General features: G+C 43.8%; 1 protein-coding gene across 1 annotated transcript in view; it reads right to left on the minus strand.

The window, feature by feature from the left end:
- LTK (leukocyte receptor tyrosine kinase) overlaps window positions 1-21,003 on the minus strand; it is a 106,296-nt gene that overhangs the window by 9,781 nt on the left and 75,512 nt on the right. The window contains exons 12-26 of the mRNA XM_075105577.1: window positions 20,523-20,700; window positions 19,832-19,982; window positions 18,969-19,100; window positions 18,275-18,431; window positions 17,227-17,409; window positions 16,581-16,679; window positions 15,928-16,080; window positions 15,063-15,173; window positions 14,227-14,413; window positions 13,274-13,364; window positions 9,572-9,636; window positions 6,881-7,010; window positions 4,353-4,450; window positions 1,505-1,597; window positions 802-903 (exon numbers count right to left, since the gene is read on the minus strand). Coding sequence (XP_074961678.1) covers window positions 802-903; window positions 1,505-1,597; window positions 4,353-4,450; window positions 6,881-7,010; window positions 9,572-9,636; window positions 13,274-13,364; window positions 14,227-14,413; window positions 15,063-15,173; window positions 15,928-16,080; window positions 16,581-16,679; window positions 17,227-17,409; window positions 18,275-18,431; window positions 18,969-19,100; window positions 19,832-19,982; window positions 20,523-20,700 — 1,930 coding nt within the window. The remainder of the gene's footprint in view (window positions 1-801; window positions 904-1,504; window positions 1,598-4,352; window positions 4,451-6,880; window positions 7,011-9,571; window positions 9,637-13,273; window positions 13,365-14,226; window positions 14,414-15,062; window positions 15,174-15,927; window positions 16,081-16,580; window positions 16,680-17,226; window positions 17,410-18,274; window positions 18,432-18,968; window positions 19,101-19,831; window positions 19,983-20,522; window positions 20,701-21,003) is intronic.

A 21,003-nucleotide genomic window follows, 5' to 3' on the forward strand; every position in this document is an offset into this window, starting at 1 on the left:
GAACTGTAGCGCTTTCCTTCAAAATATTTAGCACTGGCTGCTCACAGTTAGGCGCTGATAAGCGACCCCTTGTCTTCCGGCATAACTAACAACTTCAGGAAGCTGGGTCAGTGTGGCATTTAAGGGAATGTCTCAGTACAGTATGTTGGAGAATCTACTGTACAGGGAGAGAGGTGTTTGTACGCAACTGGAAAGCTTCCATTCCCCAGCACCTGTGCAAGAATGTGCGACTGTTGAGGGGGTGCTTATTTTAAAGAAAGTTCAAGTTACGTGGGGAATCAATATATGAATATTGTTTCCTCAGCAACCAGCAAGGACTTCTGATTAAATCTGCCACCATTTTATATACAACAGAACAAAATTAGACAAAAGAGTCATCCTGGATGGTACAGAGAGAGTCATTTACAAGATGATATAAAAGCAGGCCTCATCACTGATAGAAACTGGGTGGCAGATACTGAGGGTTGAAGGAAGTGTCTGATGGTGTTTGTCTGGATTTTTAACTGAGACTTCTTGAGAATCTAAACTGCTTTCTCTTTTCACTTCTTGATTACCTTTATATGATGCTCTACATTTATGTATGGAAAATTTTTGTTACCTCCATTTACATTAGATTTTTTTATGTATTCAGAATTTTTTAGCTGTGCTTCTACTGAATGCAGAGGGAAGACTTCTAATATTGTTCTGGGAAGTTTTGACATTTTTAAGATTCCTGCTGAGCATACATTTTTTTTTTCTTGAGCAGTACATTTCTTGACCCTTCTCACTGGGTAGCAGAAGTCATTAAAAGACATTTGTTACCAGGTATCAGTCTTGGAGGTGAAAATGCCCTCTAGAAAAGCTTCTGGTGGCATCCACTTGACAGGAAGCATGGCTCTTCCTCCCTTGCGGTAGTAACTTGCTCTGGGAAAGATGAAATGCATGGAGAATGTCACACAGCCTGAAAGGGCTCAGATATAGAAAAGATCGTATCACCACAGCAACAGCAGCTGGGGATTGCATGCGGCAATGGGGGCCAAGTGAGAAAAAGGGAGAGTCGTCAACACAAATAGTGCAATGAAGCAGTATTTTATACTCTCTGTAACTGGGATGGAAACCAAGGGTGTTGTAGGTGTACAGCTGAAGACACAAAATTTGCCAATGCTTTGCACAGGGTGCTGATTCAGCAAGTTTTCTGGACATCATAAACTGAGAATTATGGGGGGGTTTGGGTTTTTTTTTTGTTTTGTTTGTTTTTTTTATTTTAAGATATTTTATGATCAACTAGCTAATAAACTTGCCTATGTTTGGTTTAGTGTCCATATGTGTTTGCAGTGTTCCCTGGGTCCTAGTAGGCATAGATGTGTTAATTTACAGTCTGTTAACTCCAGTTAGTTAACTGGTAATCAAATTCAGACACATAATGAATGGTTCCACTGCTTCAGGTTCTATGAGACAGTTCAAACCGGTCGAAGTGATACAGATTACCGAGTTATTCACAGGACTGAAATGGCCTTTCACTTACCTGTATATATCCCTGGCCATCCCAAAGTCACCAATCTTGGCTATTCGTCCTGCTCCAGTGCAGGTCAAAAGGCAATTCCTTGCAGCTATATCTCTTTAAAAGAAAAAGAAATTATTAATTCTAATTCTAAACTCTTAAGTAGCTAAAGGAACAAGGAAAGAATATTAGTCTCAGTCCTGCAAGTCTTAGTTAAGTCATCTTTACACAAATGAGGATAAAAGCTTTATTAAAAAATAAGAAATAATGCCAGCTACATTATCATTTTTATTAACCACAATTCTTAAACTGCATTTACATTACATTTTCTGCTCAGTGTTTTCCAAGCATTCCCCACTCCCACCTCCTTTCCTAAGGCAGAAAACAGGGTCAGTATGAGACTATGGAGAGATCCAACCTCTTTTGCTTCAACCACATTATGACAGATTTCTTTCTTGCTCAATTTTTTTTTTCTTTTTTAGAGACTGGCATCTCAGCAGTGTCTCCATTAGTTACAGACATGATGCTATTGGGTAGTCTTAGTAAAGTGCTTGAAAAGTCAACGGAGGACCAGATTTGGTAAACTATTGCTTTGCTGCTTCTGGATATCTCCCATGGAACCAAGCAAAGCTACATATGGGCACAGCCATTTGCTGAGTGCAGGTTTAGCTTGTGACAAACGGCAGTGATGACTGCATGGCCAAGACTGAAGGATTTGTGTTCGTTTTAAAAATGCATTCTGAAAAGGAGCTCATTAAAAATCACAGCACAGTGGGGGTCCTGTTCACTGCCAAGAAAAATGGGCTCCTTGAACAACTCATATGTTTATTTCCACTGCCAGCCTTGAAAAATCCCTCAGGATTTGGAAGTCAAGCTCAGCTTTCTCCCCCATCATCAGCTGTGATTGCTAGATGACAAGACCTGCCCTTAATGACATCTCCCCAACCCCACTACACTACCTTTTCCCCCTAGCATACCGTTATCTGTAATGGTAACCTTCCCTTCTCGACCCACTCTAAGTAATAGTGACATCACCAACAAATACTAACACAGAACCTAAATGAAACCCCTTCTATACTGATTTCTTGAATTGGTGGCTAAAACAAAATGAATCCATTCCCAGGTTGCTTATAATAGAGATCTAACAGTATAGATTGACCCAGAGAGTTTTGTTTTTTAAGTGATGTGCTGCTATTAAAAGAGTCAAGCACTAGTTCTTCCATCTCCCTCCTGAAATTTAGATTGGTCTTGAGCAATAACAGCTGGCCTGTCCCTTTGCTGACGTAAATGTTAGAAGCTTTGTATGATGACTGCTGGGCTCAGTGACATATGATAAGAAAACCGGGGAACCTGGTTTTCTACCTGACAGCAGAAATTAAAACTGGTTTTATAAAACAGTTCTGGAGAAAATTTCCATTGAGTGTCTATTGCGCTTCATGCAGCACGAGCAAGAATTGGACCTTATCATAAATTCAACAGATCGGGGTGGGTGGAGGTTGATAAAGAATATTACTATTACAGTAAGGATTTTTAAAAATAATGCTGTAGTGATTTAACTCTGTAGGTTCCAATTAGAATACTGATCCCTTCATGTACTTATTAAGAGGTCCAGGAGCCAAAACCTGTTGCACGCTCTTACTGCTCTTCTTTAGTATCAGAAAACTCTAATCCTTTTTTCAAATGAACTTCTTTATTGTTCCAATATAAAGGAGACTGAAAACTGTCTCAGATGCTCTAATCATAAAGCCTAACATATCCCATATCGCAATCTCATGGCTTTTTGCTCCGGTAGCTGCTTGCCACTTGTTTCCCTCGGTTTCTCCAGTCTCTGGTCACTCTTGCCTAGCTCTGCCCCTTTGCTCTGTGCAATGTCACGCATACGTACACGGCTCGTGTGCGAACGGGTTGTCTGCTTGCATACCTCCAGCCTGCACGTCAGGTTAGTTAGCGCCTGTGTGACCCTCTTGTGTGCAGGCCTCTCCTTTCCTTTACACACAAGGGCTGAACTCAGCACGGAGCTCATACTCAGGGAGGAATTCAGTTGCACAATGTGCCTGGGAACACTATGAGGTGAAACAACCCTTAATCAGAAGCAAACCATACAATCATAGAATGTCCTGACTTGGAAGGGACCCACAAGGATCATTGAGTCCAACTCCTGCCCTGCACAGGACAAGCCCAAAATTCACACAAGGAGTCCAATATCCAACTGGGAATTTTAAAAGGCTACCTATAATAACCTTTACCTGTTCTATAATATTTTATTCTTATTTTAAGCTTGCCATATCAACATTTTTTTGCTCTACAAAAGAGCAAAAAGAGGTGTGAACCAACAAGTATGGGCTCCTCAAGACCACACGGCAGGTCAGCTGCTGAGCTGGGAAGGAAGCCTTAGAGTTGTGTTTTTACCTCCTATTATGCCTGTTCTACCCTTCTGTAGTCAATGGTTCGTATATGATGGGCTGTCCTGTGCTGATGGGATAGGGAAAACATTAAGTCAAGATAGGGAGATCAGAGAAGAGAGAAATGATACTTTATTGTCTTACAACTAACACAGAGTGACACTACCATCTAGTGGACTACAGGGCTAATGTCAAATGTGTCTAGATTGTAGGCATCTGAAAATTAACACTTGAAAATGTTCACTGCGAACAGAAGATTCCTTCCTCCCCAGCAGTGCAAAGGGCAGTGCAGAGCCTAACTCCTACCAAATACCAGTGAGACCAGCCTGGACATCTAAGCACAGGCCTGTATTGCTAGAGGAAGTCTCTGTCTCCCCCGCTGGAGATTAGTTCTGTCTAATCCACTACAAAAAGAAACTATGTGACTTCACACACCTCGAGATAAGTCAGAAGGGACTGTTTCTCCTCACCTGTGGATGAAATGATTCTCTTCCAGATATTTACAGCCGCAGGCAATATCCCTAGCTATGTTCAGCAGGTCCTGCATTGTTAGCGTGGATGGTTGATTCTGGAAAAGGACACGCAGAAAACGGTAAGGGTAGAATAATGGAGTAGTTCAAGCAGGGGATAATCGGAGGGGAAAAGAAGGGAAAGGGAGAGACATACGTACAGGGTGGCGGAAGGGTTAAATAAGTCAGAAGCAGAGAGGAACATAAGCAGATCAAAGTAGAGTTAGGAAATGAATAAACTCTTATTTAAGCCAAAAAACTTTCAGAAGATTTAACTTGTCCTGAGCTCAGTGCATGAGTGCAAGCTGGTGAGAGATTTATGGCCTGGCCTGAAGAGCCTAACAAAGGTGGTGGGAGAGAACTCTTCCCTGCTGGTGTTGGATTTTGTGAAATCAGAAGACAAGCAGGTTTAAAAGGTGAGATGGGAGAGAAAACAACCCACCCACTTTTAAAGAGTGGGTTAATAAATTAGCAACACAAATTAGCTCATGAGTCAGAGGGAGAGAGCAGAGATGCAGGAGAGCACATCTCTGCACCAGCAGTGAGCATTCATCAACTTATCCATTCTTGTGGAGGGACAGATATTATTCTCAGGAGCAGTATGCAAAAAAAGGGATGCTTTACTACAGGACTCTGGGACTGGTAGTAGCCCTTTGCCATCTGCACTTCCCTAACTAAGAACGATAACAAAGCCTTTCTCTAGGAGCTCTGCTTATTTACACCCCATCATTTATTTCCCCATAGGAAAATTGCCTTGGTGTTTCTCCAGGAACTTCAGTATTGCTCTCGGGAAGGGTGGAGAGAAATCACTACACTCAAAAGCCCAAGAGCTATCAAATAAATTGTTCTTTTTAAGGCTGCTTCGGTTTCTGGATGCTGTTATCACTGTAATTTCTCATGCTCAAACCACATAACATACCCAACAGCCACTGAGCACTATTTTTATTGGCCAGGCAAATTATTGCACAAAGCTCTTGGACATCTGCCAGGGAGAATTACTATAGTTATAAGGTAGGCATTTCTGGAGAGGAAATGATGAGCAAGGATGAGAAATAGAACCATGGGCTTCCAGACCTTCTCTGCCACGGGATCCCTCTGGCAGAGGACTGTGATGGACGTGCATTTTCTCTGCAGTCAGGGAAACTATTTGTGAAATACATTAACGATGGGGCTAGTTCTGTTTTCAGAAAAGGTGTACAGCGATATTTTTTTTTAGTATTATTGTATTTGCTCTCTGCTAGCATACCAGCTAACATAGCAGTGGGTTTGTTTTCACATGATATTTTTAAAGTAAATGTTCTTTACATTACAACTATACATAATATTCAAATAAGAGTATTTATTATTGTCTGCTGCCCATAGGCTTTATCTACTCACCGAAATTGTACCGCTTTCACTACAAATGCCAAAAATAAAGATATTCAATCTCCTCCATCTTGGTGCTCTTATACCGCTGTAAGTGCATTTAATTAGTATATTTACTCCTATATGAGGAACAGATTAAGCTCGATCTTTTAACAACACGTTAACACCAGCATAGGAGTATACACACATGAAGTATATTGTCATAACTATTTGGGGTGTATGTGTGTCTGGAGGAGAAGCTGTGCAATTGCATCACATCGTCTAGGAGTACAGGAGGCACCAGTCAGCCTCCTCTTCCCCTGCAGGCAGCCAGGATAGGCACCTCAGTGCAACAAGGAATAACTTGTAAAATCAGGCCTAACTCTTCTTCTTTTTGAAGTCTCTGCTCAAGCAGAGACATATACTTATTTAACAGCTGTGCTCAGGATCACGCTATTAAGCAGCAAGAAACATATAACTGGAATCATCTACTCATTATACGAACACTGAAACTAATTAACGCCAAATATTCACTGTACTTGGTTGGCATCAATATAGTATTAGAAATCAGAGATAATTTGCAAAAACCATCATGACAGCTTTTTATAAAGGTGGGTTTTCTTAACCAAGAATATTTGATTTTATAATTTCGTTCGCATTGCTTTAAACCCCTGTCACAGTGCTACATGCAGCCTCAGCTAGTCAACTAGTATAAATTTGTGCATCTCCATGTAGTGCGGATGCGCACCTGCTGAGGACCTCATACTACAAATTCCCATTACTGCACGTCAGTGTTGTAACTTCAGCTTCTCACACACCATCGCAGCGCACAGAAAACAAGGCAGACATTGAGAAAAGGAAGCCCCTTAATTTGTAGTCCAGCTGACAGAAAACTCTGGAATGGCAGGACAGAATTTTGCTCTTTCCTCCTCAGTTACTAATAAACTGGAATTCTGGCACTGCTTTCGTTTTCTCTCACGGACATCTGCTTACCTCAAGCAAGCAGACGTATGTATCCAGAAGTTTGTAGGAGCTGGGACACATACACAGCCCTGCTTGGCTTCAGTGCTTTTATCTAATTCATAATAATAATAAAAACAGCAATACTAAAATCAACCACAAGCCTAGCATGGAAGTTATCTCACCACCCTGGGTCGATTCTGCCGAAGAAAGCTCTTCATATCTCCTCCAGCCATGAGCTCAAGCAGAATGAAGCGAGGCAGCGTCTGGAGGCTAACACCGATGCACTGCACGATATTTTGGTGATTGAATTTACTGAAAGCCAAGATCACAGCAACATGGAAGAGAAAAACAGCATTAGTACCTGGCCAACATCCATCACGCTCACTGTGCCTTGAGCTGTGACAACCCGGATTGAAGCAAATCCTGATGCAGTGCAAGTTACCAAACAAATTCCTACTTCAGCCAGATTAAAATGCCTCTCTGATTATGACAGCCCCAAGATCAGTGTTATGCCTCGCTTTGCCCATGAAAAGCTTTCACCAGAAGGTATGAAAAGCTGAAAATAAAGCAGAGCCTTCTGTCCATGAAGAGAGAATTATGGACACACTGACTGAAAGATGGGGGTGACATGAGAAGGAAAAGAAAGCTAAGTGCCTCAAACATGCACGTATTATTGGCATTTGTGAAGGAAAATCCTGACTGGCGGGGATTTTAATTCAGCATTTGTTATTTTAAATATACTGCTGTCTAGTTTGGTAGACTCAGATCGGTATCTAGTCTGCTGAAGAGGGGCTCAGCTACTATCTGCTGCAGCAGCTGCTTGTGTGATGGCTTTCTGCCTCTTACAAAAGAAAGCTAATACTTTCAAGAAGCTCAGTAAGACTCAGTCATTAGAAAACAGCATCTTCCCTTGGATAGTGATTACCTGGATGATACAAGAACTAAAAATGTTAAGGAAATTGAGGTAGAGAAAAGGTCATGTGCTACTAAGTGAATCAAAGCACTCTGTAATCGGTTGGAAAAAAAACCCCATACATCAGTGTTACCTCCTGTTCAGCTGCCAAAGTTCTTGCAGACTTCAGCAAGTGGCACTATGTCATGAGATTCATGCTTTAATAGCAGAAAAACAGTTTCTAGGTATGAGCTGGGCCAGACAATGAGAAGAGGAACTTCATGTTGCACAAACTAAAAATGCATAAATTCTGATCACTTACAATCAACCCTAACTAGACTATCATTTTTAAGTCACCCTTGACTATATTATTGTTTTAAGCTTATGGATTTGGGTTACTGAAGTTAGTTCTAAGACTGGAATACTTAAAGTACAGGTGGTAGTAGGAATGGCTGGCTGTTATCTTTTCCAGGCAGGTTTTATAGATCTTATAGTTCACCATCAGAAGGTTGTGCCGATGAGACCTTATAAAGGTTCTGTCAAGCTTGCAAAGGCATCAAAAGCCAGAACACATGTAAGAGAATTGACCACACTGGAAGAAGGGCCGTGTTCCACCTGTGCAAGCTATACACGCAGAGCCATATTACTATGTTATCACTGCCGAGATTTCAGAGTGTCTCGCTCAGCTATTTTTGTGCAAAGAAAGGGTAAAATCCCAGGACCTTCACTGCAGAAAGCACTTACTTATGGCAAACAGCTCTACAGATAGGAAAAGCAAAAAGGCTGCACGTACACTTAGCTACTGCCTGAAAGACACAATGGGAAAAGCTTTTCACACTCTCTCCTTCTTCAGGTTTCTGCCAAACCTGCTCATATAAGAACTCTTTTATTTGCAAGAGATAATATAGTTCAAGCACTAGCATCCAAGCCTAAAAACTTACCTCCCTGGCACAAAGCCAGTTTTATACCTTGGTTGAGGTCTTGCAGAGGCTGAACTTCTGAGTCACAGCACAGGTGGCTCTAATCTTTAGTTTTCCTATTGCTTCCCATTTCATCATTGAACGTTTTTTTTAGCAAGGGCTTCAGGACATGATTTACACTTAGTAAAAAGGCAATGGGATTCTTTGAAAAGGAAAACATTTCAAATGCAGAACATATTTGTACGAAAATATGCCTTTTTACTACTCTGAAGACAACCAGCAGAGCCAACCAGCAGAAATTTTATTGAGGAGATGTACTGGTTTTGGGTGGAATAGAGTTAATTTTCTTCACCGTAGCTCATATGGTGCTATCTTTTGGATTTGTGATCAAAACACTGTTGATAACACATTGATGTTTTAGCTCTTGCTGAGCAGTGCTTACACAGCACTACGTCTTCTCACCCCACCCCACCCCACCCCACCCGTGAGTGGGCTGGGGTGCACAAGAAACTGGGAGGGGGCACAGCCAGGACAGCTGACCCCAACTGACCCACGGGATATCTCACACCACAGACGCCATGCTCAGCATATAGCGCTGGGGAAAGAAGGGGGGGATGTTTGGAGTTCGGCATCTGTTTTCCCAAGTAACCGTTACGCGCGCTGGAGCCCTGCTTTCCCGGAGATGACCGAACACCTGCCTGCCCATGGGAAGGGGCGAATGAGTTCTTTATGTTGCTTTGCTTAGGTGCCCAGCTTTTCCTTTACCAATCCTGTTGCCTTTATCTCAGCCCATGGGTTTTCTTAATCTTGCCCATCCCACTGCTGCGTGGGGCTGAGCTGATGACTGGCATTAAACCACAACCAACCTCAGTTACTTTGTTTGAGATGAACAAGCAGCTGAAACCAGTAACTCGTATGCTACTAAAATGCCACCTGGTGAAAAGTAAGGCCAAATTTCTTTCCTGATCCCAAGTTCGGAAGTAAGTGGATTAATAATTCTTATTACCTGCATTAGGCCTTTTCCCCCTGCCCACCATCAGTAGAAGAACCTTAAGCTATACCTGATAATCAATGCTTCCATCAGGAAATCCATCTCATCCTGCTCTGAGCAGACTTCTGGCAGGGTCTGTTGAGAGGTAAAGACAGTGAGGACCACCCCACCAAGGAATTGAGAACATTTGGGTGAGCACCAAAGGAAGAAGAAAAAAAAAAAAAGCAAGAAAAGAACAGGCAGGTAACTTGTGAATGGCTTCAGGAACGTATGAGGAAGGCCTCATTTTGTCAGTGCCCAGTATATTGGACTGTATGTGATAGGTCTGTATTGGACTGTATGTGGTAGTTAAAGTTAGAACATGAAACTGGTGACCTACTTGGAGATTTTTTTGTATGCATTTAACCATATGCAGTGTTCTGGAGCAAAATAGCATCAGGTACACATCAAGAAAGGCATTAGCTGGGGAATACAGATCTAGTAAACACTTTAAAACAACAGGCATTACTGTTTTCTCCCTTTCCTGTATGTCCACATTGCAGCACATGCTTCTATGTCGTATGACACAACCAGACACAATTTAAATACTTGTATCATGTGGCCTTATAGCTTTCTCTCCTGCCAGCAGATTTGGACAGCACCTGCCACTGATAAACATGAATCAAGCACGCAGGCAGGAGTAGAAGCAGCATCTGTCACTGTGCCCAGTGTTTTAACATTACGGGATGGTGCGGCCACAGCTGTACGTAGGGCCCACTGCCAAACTGCACACAGAGAGGTGGGATGCTTACAGAATCACAATCATAGACTGGTAGGGGTTGGAAGGGCCTCTGGAGATCATCTTGTCCAACCCCCCTGCATGAGCAGGCACCCCCAGAGCAGGGGCACAGGACCGTGTCCAGGCGGGGTGTGAATGTCTCCAGGGAAGGGACCCCACAGCCTCTCTGGGCAGCCTGTGCCCCTGCTCTGGCACCCGCACAGGGAAGGGGTTTGTCCTCGTGTTCAGGTGGAACTTCCTGTGTTTCAGTTTGTACCCATTGCCCCTTGTCCCGTCATTGGGCACTACTGAAAAGAGCCTAGTCCCATCGTCCTGACACCCACCCTTTAGATATTTATAGGTATTGATGAGATTCCCCTCTCAGTCTTCTCTCCTCCAGGCTGAACAAACCCAAGTCTCTCAGCCTTTCCTCATATGGGAGATGCTCCAGTCCCTCAGTCATCTTGGTATCTCTCCACTGGACTTGATCAAGCAGTTCCCTGTCCTTCTTGAACAGGGGGGCCCAAAACTGCACACAGCACCCCAGATGTGGCCTCACCGGGGCAGAGCAGAGGGGGAGGATAACCTCCCTCGCCCTGCTGGCCACGCTCCTGTTAATGCACCCCAGGATACCATTGGCTGCCTTGGCCACAAGGGCACATTGGTGGCTCATGGTCAGCTTGCTGCCCACCAGCACCCCCAGGTCCTTCTCAGCAGAGCTGCTTTCCAGTAGTTCAGCCCCCAGCCTGTGCTGGTGCGGGGGGTTGTTCCTCCCCAGGGGCAGGGCCTTGCACTTGCTCTTGTTGAATCCCATGAGGTTCCCCTGGGCCCAGCTCTCCAGCCTGCCCAGGTCTCTCTGGATGGCAGCACAGCCTTCTGGTGTATCAGCCGCTCCTCCCAGCTTGGTATCACCAGCCAACTTGCTGAGGTTACGCTCTATCCCATCAACCAGGTCATCGATGAATATATTGAACAGGGCTGGGCCCAGCACAGACCCCTGGGGAACAGCACTATTTACAGGCCTCCATCCAGACTCTGCCCCATTGATCACGACCCTCTGAGTTCTGTTGTGGAGCCAGTTCTCTGTCCACCTCACTGTCCACTCCTCCAACCCACGCTTCCTTTGCTTGCCTGTGAGGATGCTATGGGAGACAGAGTCGAATGCCTTGCCGAAGTCGAGATAGACAACACCCACTGCGCTCCCTTCATTGACCCAGCCAGTCACGCCATCATAGAAGGCTCTCAGGTTGGTCAAGCATGACCAACTGCTCAGCATGGTGAGGCTGGCATGGAAACAAGTTCTTGTCATCAGCAGTATGGTATACAGAAGACAGGGCTGCATTTTGCAATCTCAAATAAGTGATTGCTTCACCCAGGACAGTGCAGATTATCTATTAATTGGTGGAATACCCACAAACAATATGTGGAGTATGTTGCAAATATATTTTTCAATTTACTCCCAGTCTGCACCTGCTTCTTCTGCAAAGTCAGATCAGGGCTGGTATGCTCCATCATGGAGCAAGGTGAGCACGGCCATAGCTTTGGCCCCATGGACACTCTACTAGTTTCCAGCCTTTTGATGACGTTCAGGGTGTTCATTTTACAGGGAACTGGGTGAACAAGTGGGCAGGTGGGCAGACAAGTAGCTGTTGTTGCTGAGACTTGCAAAACTCTGACATCTTCACTGGATTATCACAACTGAACAACATGTCGATCTACTTCTGTGTGCCACTGTGCTGTGGTGCTTCCTCCAGTTTGGACTGTGCAACTGGGTTGGGCCATTACAGCTGCATGCTAGCGCATGCTCTGGGTTTTCATGCACGTTTGTTCATTGGCACAGGGAAGTTCGTAACAAAATGCCATAATGCATGATCCTTTCATTATTCTTTTAAAGAGGGTTTTGAAAGACAGGACAAATACCAACAGAACTTCTTTTTATTAATGAAATCTATGTTTTGGGCCAAACTCATAGAGGTAGGTTAGGTTCCCTGAGTCATAAAGCTTATAAAAGAACAAAAGCAGGCTATGAGCATCCTGCATTTCAGGGCTGAGTAACTGACAAATCCTGAGGCAACAGCAGTAATTTCACAGAAAACCAGCTTGTTATCTCTTGCCATTAATGACAGGGAAATTAGTATTATATCGTAATATATATTCACAGCAGCATATTTAACATTGCAATACTAAAGACTACCTGAAAGTTTCACATACGGTAGACAAACACTGCTCTCAGTATAAAGGAAATGTAACTGAAAAACAATATAAATTTTTAAATATGGTAACGTAATGTGAAAAACTTAGGAGAAAGCACTCAAACCACTGACATGCAGAAGTAATAATATATAAGCATTACCATAAATGTGTACTGTTTGCTGTCACATAAATGCTTCATACTAATATTTGCCAAGGGCTTTCTTTTCTTCATACAGGATTTAGTCTGCAATGCCCCTCCAAATGTCTGTTTGGTGTTATTCTCCCCCCCCCCCAATTCTTTGTTTTCTTGGCTACTCATATCTATAAAAATTGTAGTAGAAAAGCCATTGTGGCAGATTCTGTGCTGCGGTGAACTGATGGTTCTGTGTTGATTTCAAGGGAGCAGTATTTATTTACGTTGATAGAGAATTTGTTATTTTATTTTAACTAGTTGTATTATGCAGTCTCCAGTTGACAACTTCCCATCTGAGGGCACTGATTCTATCTCTCCTGAGCAATGGGAAGGGAGCTTACAAAAGAGATTGCCCTTTTTAAATTATCCTCCTAGGAAGATCTCAACTTACAGCCATGAAGCATGCAGCAAATAAGACAGATGCTTTACTTTCAACTGGTTGATAGTGCCTTCCAGCTTAAAAATCAAAGTTTCTAATTCCTGGATGCAGTAATGTGTGGAAATACGCATCACACACATGCATACGTCTTTATGCATGTGATGAATGTGACTCTCCAACTGGAAGACTAATAAGATAACATGGCTCTTATGGATAATTATTGTTGTAGAAGAAATTTGTGGGTACTGACCTTGATAGCCACTTGAAGAGGGTTGGGATCCCCTGCAATGCCTACCACTGTTCCCTCATAAACCTCACCGAATGCACCATGTCCTAGTGCCCTGGAAGAAAAAAAGGGAGACCAGATGTTACTTATGCCCCTGGATCCAGCACTGGCTGTGCTCTTTTCAACCAGTCCACAAATAGGAATAGAACCTGATGTAAAAGGTAGAAGCAACAACAGAGTTTTGTTTTAATGCCACAGCCTCTGAAAATAACTTTTCAGTATTTTCTGTCACTGTCACTAATGCAGAGGGGGTTGGGTCCTTAATGGTTCTGAACAAATAAAGCAGCCTAATCAATCCTAGGGCCCTATCACCAAGTGTGGCAATAACAAAGCATGAAAGAATCGGAGAACAACAAAATATGGTAGCTGCAAGCTGATGTCTTCAGGAGATGGTGTAAGACAGCACACAAGGATGATCAAATTTTTCCTTCCACAGTTTACATAACTTTGATCAATATGAGCTGGATGGTAGAGAGGCAAAGAGCAACCTAGCAGGGATTTCCTTGTGACAGGAAATTTTCTTGTGACATGCAATGCTGAAAAAGAAATACTGCTACAGATTTAGAAGGGAGATACTGCCAGGTGGCAAGTGTAATCCAGGACATCATATAAGAACAGAGAGGTGAAATACCCTACGCTTTGTGTGGGAACATGGAACAGGAGACTTGTGAACTTATACTTTTGCTTGAGAACTTTATGGAATCAAAATATCTTCAAGAACATAGTAAGTGTCACATCGGTTGTATTTTGACTGGCTTGGACTAGGTGCTTTCCAGTTAGTCAGACAGGTGGCCCTCATTTTGTTGTCCTGGATACTTCATGATGAGTAAAACAAGCATGTGAGCCCTACCTCTGCCTTTGCTTCAGGCTGCCTTTCTCGTCCCCTGCCAGAGAGCAACCCCTGCCGCAAGCCTTACCGAAGCAGAGAGATGTTCTTCCGTGGGATCTCCTTCAGCTCACTCAGAGTGGCGGCCTTCCCCGCAAAGCAGTAGTTGGGGTTGTAATCTGTCATGATGGCTGATGTGCGGATTTTGCTCAGTTTATATTCTGGGCTCTGCAGTCGTGCTCTGGCTCCTTCCATCTGCTGCTTCTTAAGGTGATAAACTAGGTGTGGGGAGACAAATAAAAATGCACAAACTAGACCAACACCCGGAGAGAAAAGGCAATGGTGGCCACACAGACCAGAAAGAAACCAAGTCCGTAATTATAAATGCTCAAGAAGTATCTTTAGCTCACCGGTATCACGCTCTTCTCCATGCTCTGTAGTGATTTAATACTGGCTATGCAAACAGACTTATTCCTGCAGAGTCCTAATCACCTGGGAGCAACTTCGGTTTCTGCTGCTTCTTTGTACATTGGCTGTGGACAGGCTGCTCCACAAGACACCTTGCTGGCATCGAGCCCCAAAAAGCATAACATCTCCCTGAATTAATTAAATATTTAATTACAGGCTATGACTTCATCCTATATAGCAATGGCTGTTAAAGAAATGCCTGCTAGAAGGGCTTTCCAAGCTCTTTTCTCTGTAGCAGAGCAGAGCAGAGCAGTTTTTGCCCTCTGGGATTATACTTGTGCCTAACTGCGGGGTGGTGATGTTTCCTATGACTTCTTTCTCCCTGTCCCTCTCCCCCATTTAGGAGACCACACCACTCTAGCTCTAAGTATTAAAAGTAGCAGCATATGGTTGGATGGTCTCCTTTTGTCTAATTGGAAATGCCAAGTCAAAGGGTGATAGGGGGTAAGTGTTTCTTACTGATAGATAGGCTGCCACAAGTGAGGATCATTCCAAGCACCACAGTCATAGCCACCACAGCTAGGAGGAGTGGGAGAGGAAGGTGTCCCTCTGGGATAGGACTCTGAGGCACTGGAGAAAGAAAATAATAGAGGTGCATTGATCAGAAAACAATCAGAACTGCTCTAAAGCATCCCCCTCATGGTTGCTCCTATTTCAGAAAACAACAGAGAGTCCATGGCTGGACAATCTTATAAAAAATACAGCAAATCCCTCTACAGTCCTGGAGATTGAAAAAATACCTTAAAATAGCTACCATTTAAAAAAACATTGTGAAGATATAAAACGAAAAGATAAATCACAGACTGCCTATCCATTCTTCACTTTTTTATTAATGGGTAACACCACTGCTCCCAAGTTGGAACTCTACAGTCTTGATGCTTTGGAGTTGCAAGAGACTGTGCCAGGAAATGACAGTGAATACAGGCATCAGCTGAACAGGCACAGTGGGAAACTGCTGTGGAAGGAAGTAATTTGTGGCTTAAATAACTCAGCAGTAGGTGGTATGTTATACTGGAGAGGTATTTCTACTTAACTATCTGATATGCTGTGCCCATTCAGGAAGTTTACACTGCGTCTATTTACAGACGTTTTACCTTCTACCTAATCTTAACCTGGATTTTGGAGATGTTGGTAGAGATGCGTCTCAGTGTGTAAGGAAAGGACATCAGGAATTTCCAGTCGTATGTTTGACTGAGATTTCTCTGTGTTCACTCGAGCCGCCAGATGTAACTTGGGGATTTGACCACCAAAAAAAAAAACCAGGAGGAGAGATGATACAAAGAATACAGACAATATCCAATGAGGATAAAACCCCACATCTCACCAGTGCAGGTGACGTTATCATTGGCGAGCACAGCCCCCATCTCACATTGGCAGACTGGCAGGTTGGTGTCAGGGTCCCGCTTACAGTTGTCTGAGTGGCAGTGGCTGCAGTTAAGATAGATCTGAACCTCCACCTCGCCGTGACTCTCCATGGCTGAATGAGGAACCAGACACAACAGGCAAGTTTAGTTTAGCTTTTCCCATCTCGTCCAGTAAGGAAAAAAATAGAGCAGGTACCTACAACTTTTCTTCTCTGCAGCAGAGCAGATAGTCCAGCACAGTGTGGACACACATCAGAAACCAGAGAACAAATCAGAAACACGTCAGAAAATAAGAAATTGGGTCCCTCGAGCAAACAGAGAGGGCTTGAAGTGAATTGACCTGGGAATGTCTGGGACTGAGGATGTGCAGTTGAACTTGATGACTGGTATCTCTCTGGCTTAGAGGTTGAGAGGAAAAAGGTTCCAGAGCACTACAGATGTATTGAAAGAAATGACCACAGCTAAAGATCTGGCCTGCAGGGTGAAATATGCCTGAATGAAATTCATAAAAAGCACAGACAGGAGGAGAGGGTGCAGGAAAGAGGAAATAGAGAGGAAGAAGGAAAAAGGAGGAGGGAAAGAACTAAGAGGAATAAGCAGTAGTATATTGTACCTGCCAGGGGATGCAAGAAAATCTCTCCAATTGGGTTCACAAAAGAGATGCCATCCTGCCCACCAGCTGTGATATCATCATTATCAGAGGCATGCCCCCCTGGGGAAAGAAGAGTATGGCTAGCTGATCAGTGCTGCACGCTGCAAAAATGTGATGTCTCTGAAGGGCTGCATTCATTCCTGGCTCCTATCACCTGGTGTCACTCTGCAATATTCCAGACATATTTTAATATGTACAGCATCCTTGATGGATAAATGCTCACTTGACCCAGCCAAGCCAGTACCAAGGCTAGTGAAGTGACTTATTCCAGAGTACTTTTCTCAGTTCAGCAAGGTAAAAATATATTTGCTTTAAACAGAAAAAAGAAATGGAACGTTTTCCCTGGGCAACTTGGGGACAGATGAAGGGGGACAAATTCAGCACACCTTCCAAATACTAAATCACGTCAGAACACTTCTATAACCTTGATTTTTCCAATTAAAGAGAGATGGTAGAAAGTGGGGCAGGTTTTATACCATTCAGCTTGAAGTATCTGTGTATCACCTTCCACAGTACTGTACCTCTGCACTGAGAGCTCTAGCCTTAACTGCAGGTGTTCTGAAGGGTACCAAATTAGACAGCATAACTATTCCTCCAACAGACCTACCTCTGTAGCCTCCACCTCCTCCACCAGAAGTACAAGCTCCTCCTCCCCCACCAAAGCCACCAGAGGTAGCCCACTGGAGCTTGGCTAGTGCCTGGGGACAAGCTTGACCCCCTTCTCCACCTTCCAGAAGGGACTTCCCAGCCTGAGGAAGCAGAGTCTCATCTTGCCAGCCACCACCTCCACCTTCACAGTCAGAGGAAAAAAAAACACCAAAAACACAACATGTGAGGGAAGCACAAGCACAGCAAAGTAGGAGAGATACTGTAAAGAGACAGAGATAGGCCCTTCTTAATTAAGGGCCTTAAGTGCCTGCATTTAAGTGAACTCCTTTAAGGATAAGAGAATCTATAGACAAGCTCTTTGTTGCCATGGTTAATAACAAAGTGGAAACCTGATGCACAACCTGTGGTATGTGCTGCATAACCAGCACCTTAGCACCAATTTCTGGTGGCATTAGGGAAATAAAGGGCCCACCGCTCCCTTTCGGGATAACTGGTTATGGCTTTCAGCCACGTGAGATGCTGAGGAATAAAAAAACTGGGTTTCCTCATCTCCCTCTAGCGGCCCCTCTATAAGGCTTTTACAGCAGGAGATGGAGAACCACTGGACTTTTTTCTCTCTTAGGAATGGATTCTAGGCACAGTTGTTAAAAGATTATAAATAAACTTCCTTTTCTAGTATAATTCCCACAATATAATTCTTGTTGTTAGGGTTTCAGGGTAGTAACAGGAAAAAGTCTTCTCTTCAAAGGCCATTGTTACAGTGCGGAGGACTGGGCACCATCCCCCCAAAATCATTTTCACTGAGTCATTTCAAAGAAGAGAGGAGCCCTCCCATGGAACAGCTTCTACCGGACCATGCTGGAATGTCCTGTGCATTCTTTTTTTATCTGGTGACGCACCATATAAGAAGACATCCTTTATAGAGTACCAGCATATTTCTGACAACTACTGCCACAGAACAACTCCAAAAGACTGAAGAGAAGCCCCTCACTTCACGCCTGCAAGACAACCTGTGTGTTAAGTCCGTTGTGATTTTAGCATCTCACCTGCTGCCCCAGTCCTCCCACTGACTCCAGGTACTGCAGTGCTGTTCTCAAATTGCTCCAGGGGTATGTCATCCAGGGTGCTGTCCTGAGCCTTCAGGTAGGCTTTTCCTCCTCCTCCTGCTGCGATGAGCAAAGGTTCGAAAATTCCATCCTTCTGCTGGAAAACCCCCCATCAAACATCAGAAAAACTTCACATCCCTTGGATACGTGAACTCAGATAAACTCATCAAAAAGTATGAAAGCATCCCAAAGAAGAGTGGCCCAAGGCCAGGGCAATGCTACTGATTGTTCCCTAACTGCACTACAAAAATGTTTTACACAGTGTTCCTGAACACCAGATTTTGGTGGGGTTTTTTTTTGTTTGGTTGGTTTTTGTTGTCGTTGTAGGACTGCTGCCAGTATTAAAGTGGGATCCTGGTATGATTCCCAGACCTGAGCTGTCCAGAACTGAGAAACCAGTTCAGCTAGCTTAGTGACAGTGACAAGTATGATCAAGGATATGAAAAGAGATAAAGAATTTAAATTAAAAAGACAAAGAGAGATAGGATAGGGAGGGAGGGAGGGAGAGAGGGGAGGAAGACTCCTTTTTTATCACCTTTTTTTAAGAACTTAGTATCATATGCCATGATTGACAGTGAAAGCTAGTTGCTCTGCTGGACACTGCTCAGGCAGGATGCAAAGAGGAAATACTTACTCTGAAGATGTAGGTGGCTCCTCCTCCACCCCCACCTCCTCCAACCCAGTCCTTCAGGTCCTTTTTTGTTTTGTAATCTTCTTCAATGAGAGATGACTCCCCTAAGCAGATCTTCTGGGTTTCAGGGTTGCCCTGAAGGGAGACAAGAGGTACACTCAGATATCAGCAAGAAGCAATACCAAAGAATCTATGCTGAAAAGAGGCAACTTCTGAGTCTAAGTGACAAAAGGACTTTCAAATCATTGGGTCTAGCATTAGAAGACATATATATAAGCATTCATGTCACCAATTTCTGTTTCTCATGAGTGGGTTTTTTGTCAATACATCTATCTAGTACAGGGACCACTGTAGTGAGTGGGAAGATTCCCACTGGTTTTGACAGGCTTTGGGTTTAGACCTTAGTATTTAAATTTAGAGAGTATCTAACATAGAGCAGCCACAACGCTGCTGGATGCTTCCATAAATAATTTAAATTACCTGAAAACCTGGCAGACAGAAAGAAACCTAGGCTGTGGAAAAATAAGAGAGGGAGCACAAAAATCTCGCCTACTAGCTTCCTGCTTAAAATAAGCACAAGAAAGCTGATGACGAACTTATTTCAAACACCAGGAGCTTAAAGCAAAGTTCCTGTGGGCTTCATATTTGTTTGTGCATTTTGGGATTGTTTTTCTTTTCAGAGTTCTTTATATTTGTTTTGAGATTCTTTCTAACTTGGTTTATTGGTTCTCCCCAGTCTCCTGACTGGATTTCATTGCTGGATCCTGGGATTTCTATTTTTCATCACCAAACTCCAAGCCACCCACTGAATTTCACTGAATTCTGTCTGCAAAGCATCTGCCCACATGTGCTTGTGCAGCCCTCACCCCAGGGCAGGCATCCTCCCCCTGCTGCCCCACTAAGATGTACAGCAGCTCATCTTTCTCCAGCAGGAAGGTGGCCGAGATGAAGACCCCGTGGGACCTCTTATTGTGGTTTTTGGCTCCCTTCCCTCCAGCTGCTCCATAGGCAGAAATCCTGGAAGAAAAAGTAAGTAGTTAAAGAGGCAAATCTCACAGTTCTCATCCCCAGAGCAACACCATCTGCAAGCTCTCCCCAGCCCGCAATCCCGAACAGGCATTGGTCCAGATCAGGCTCCCCTGCTGCAACACCTCATGGCTATTCTTTGTCTGAGACCCATGCAGCTGGGGCTGCTCAAGAGGACAGACCAACTCTACACCAGAGCACTGGAGACTGAGACTTCAGGGGCAAATAGCATGAGCTGGTGTAGCCATACCTAGAAGACCAAGGCTTTGGGACTGAAATGATGGCAGCACTTCCACTTGACCACATGCCCATAGTCACTCCGGTTCTGATCCCTTCTAAGCCACCACTCCACCCTTCCGTGCTTCACTGTAGCTCAGACACAAACCTTACAGCTAGTGCTCCTATTTCTCTTGCTTCACTGTAAGAACCCCCTCCACCCACTCAGTACAGATGGTCCCACACTTCTGCTTGCTGAAACTTCACAACCAAAAAGTAGTTAAATGTGGCTGCCTCTCCAGTGAACGCAGATACCTGTATCGGTTTGTGGCTGGCACTCTCCAGACTTGCACTCCCCGGAGCCTGCCCTCTTTCTCCACCGTCACTGACACGTTGCTGTTCTTATAGGCACTGTCGCACTGAGCTTGGGTTGGCCCGTATGGACCGCTGGCACCACACGTTGTGAACCACCAGAGCACAACAGATGTGTCCCCTGGGACCAAAACAGCAAGAGTTGGGGCAGATGTGAGCTTCCCTTTATTTCTCAGACATGCAGTTGCACTCACAGAACTATATAACCGAAGGGCAGTGTCATTGAAACAAACAACTCTTCCTGCTGATGTCTTTCCTTAATGATCCTTCAATAACAAAATTCACAGTATTGTTATTATTGTTCACAAAGAACATTAGTGATTTTTATATAAAAAACAGATGATCAAGAGAAAGACCATGTTGCAGCAATATATGTTATCTATAGGGCTTTAAAACTCAATGTGTCTATTTCATCATAGGGTTA

The sequence above is a fragment of the Phalacrocorax aristotelis genome, chromosome 10, assembly GCF_949628215.1.
Source record: "Phalacrocorax aristotelis chromosome 10, bGulAri2.1, whole genome shotgun sequence".
Taxonomy (NCBI): Eukaryota; Metazoa; Chordata; class Aves; order Suliformes; family Phalacrocoracidae; genus Phalacrocorax; species Phalacrocorax aristotelis.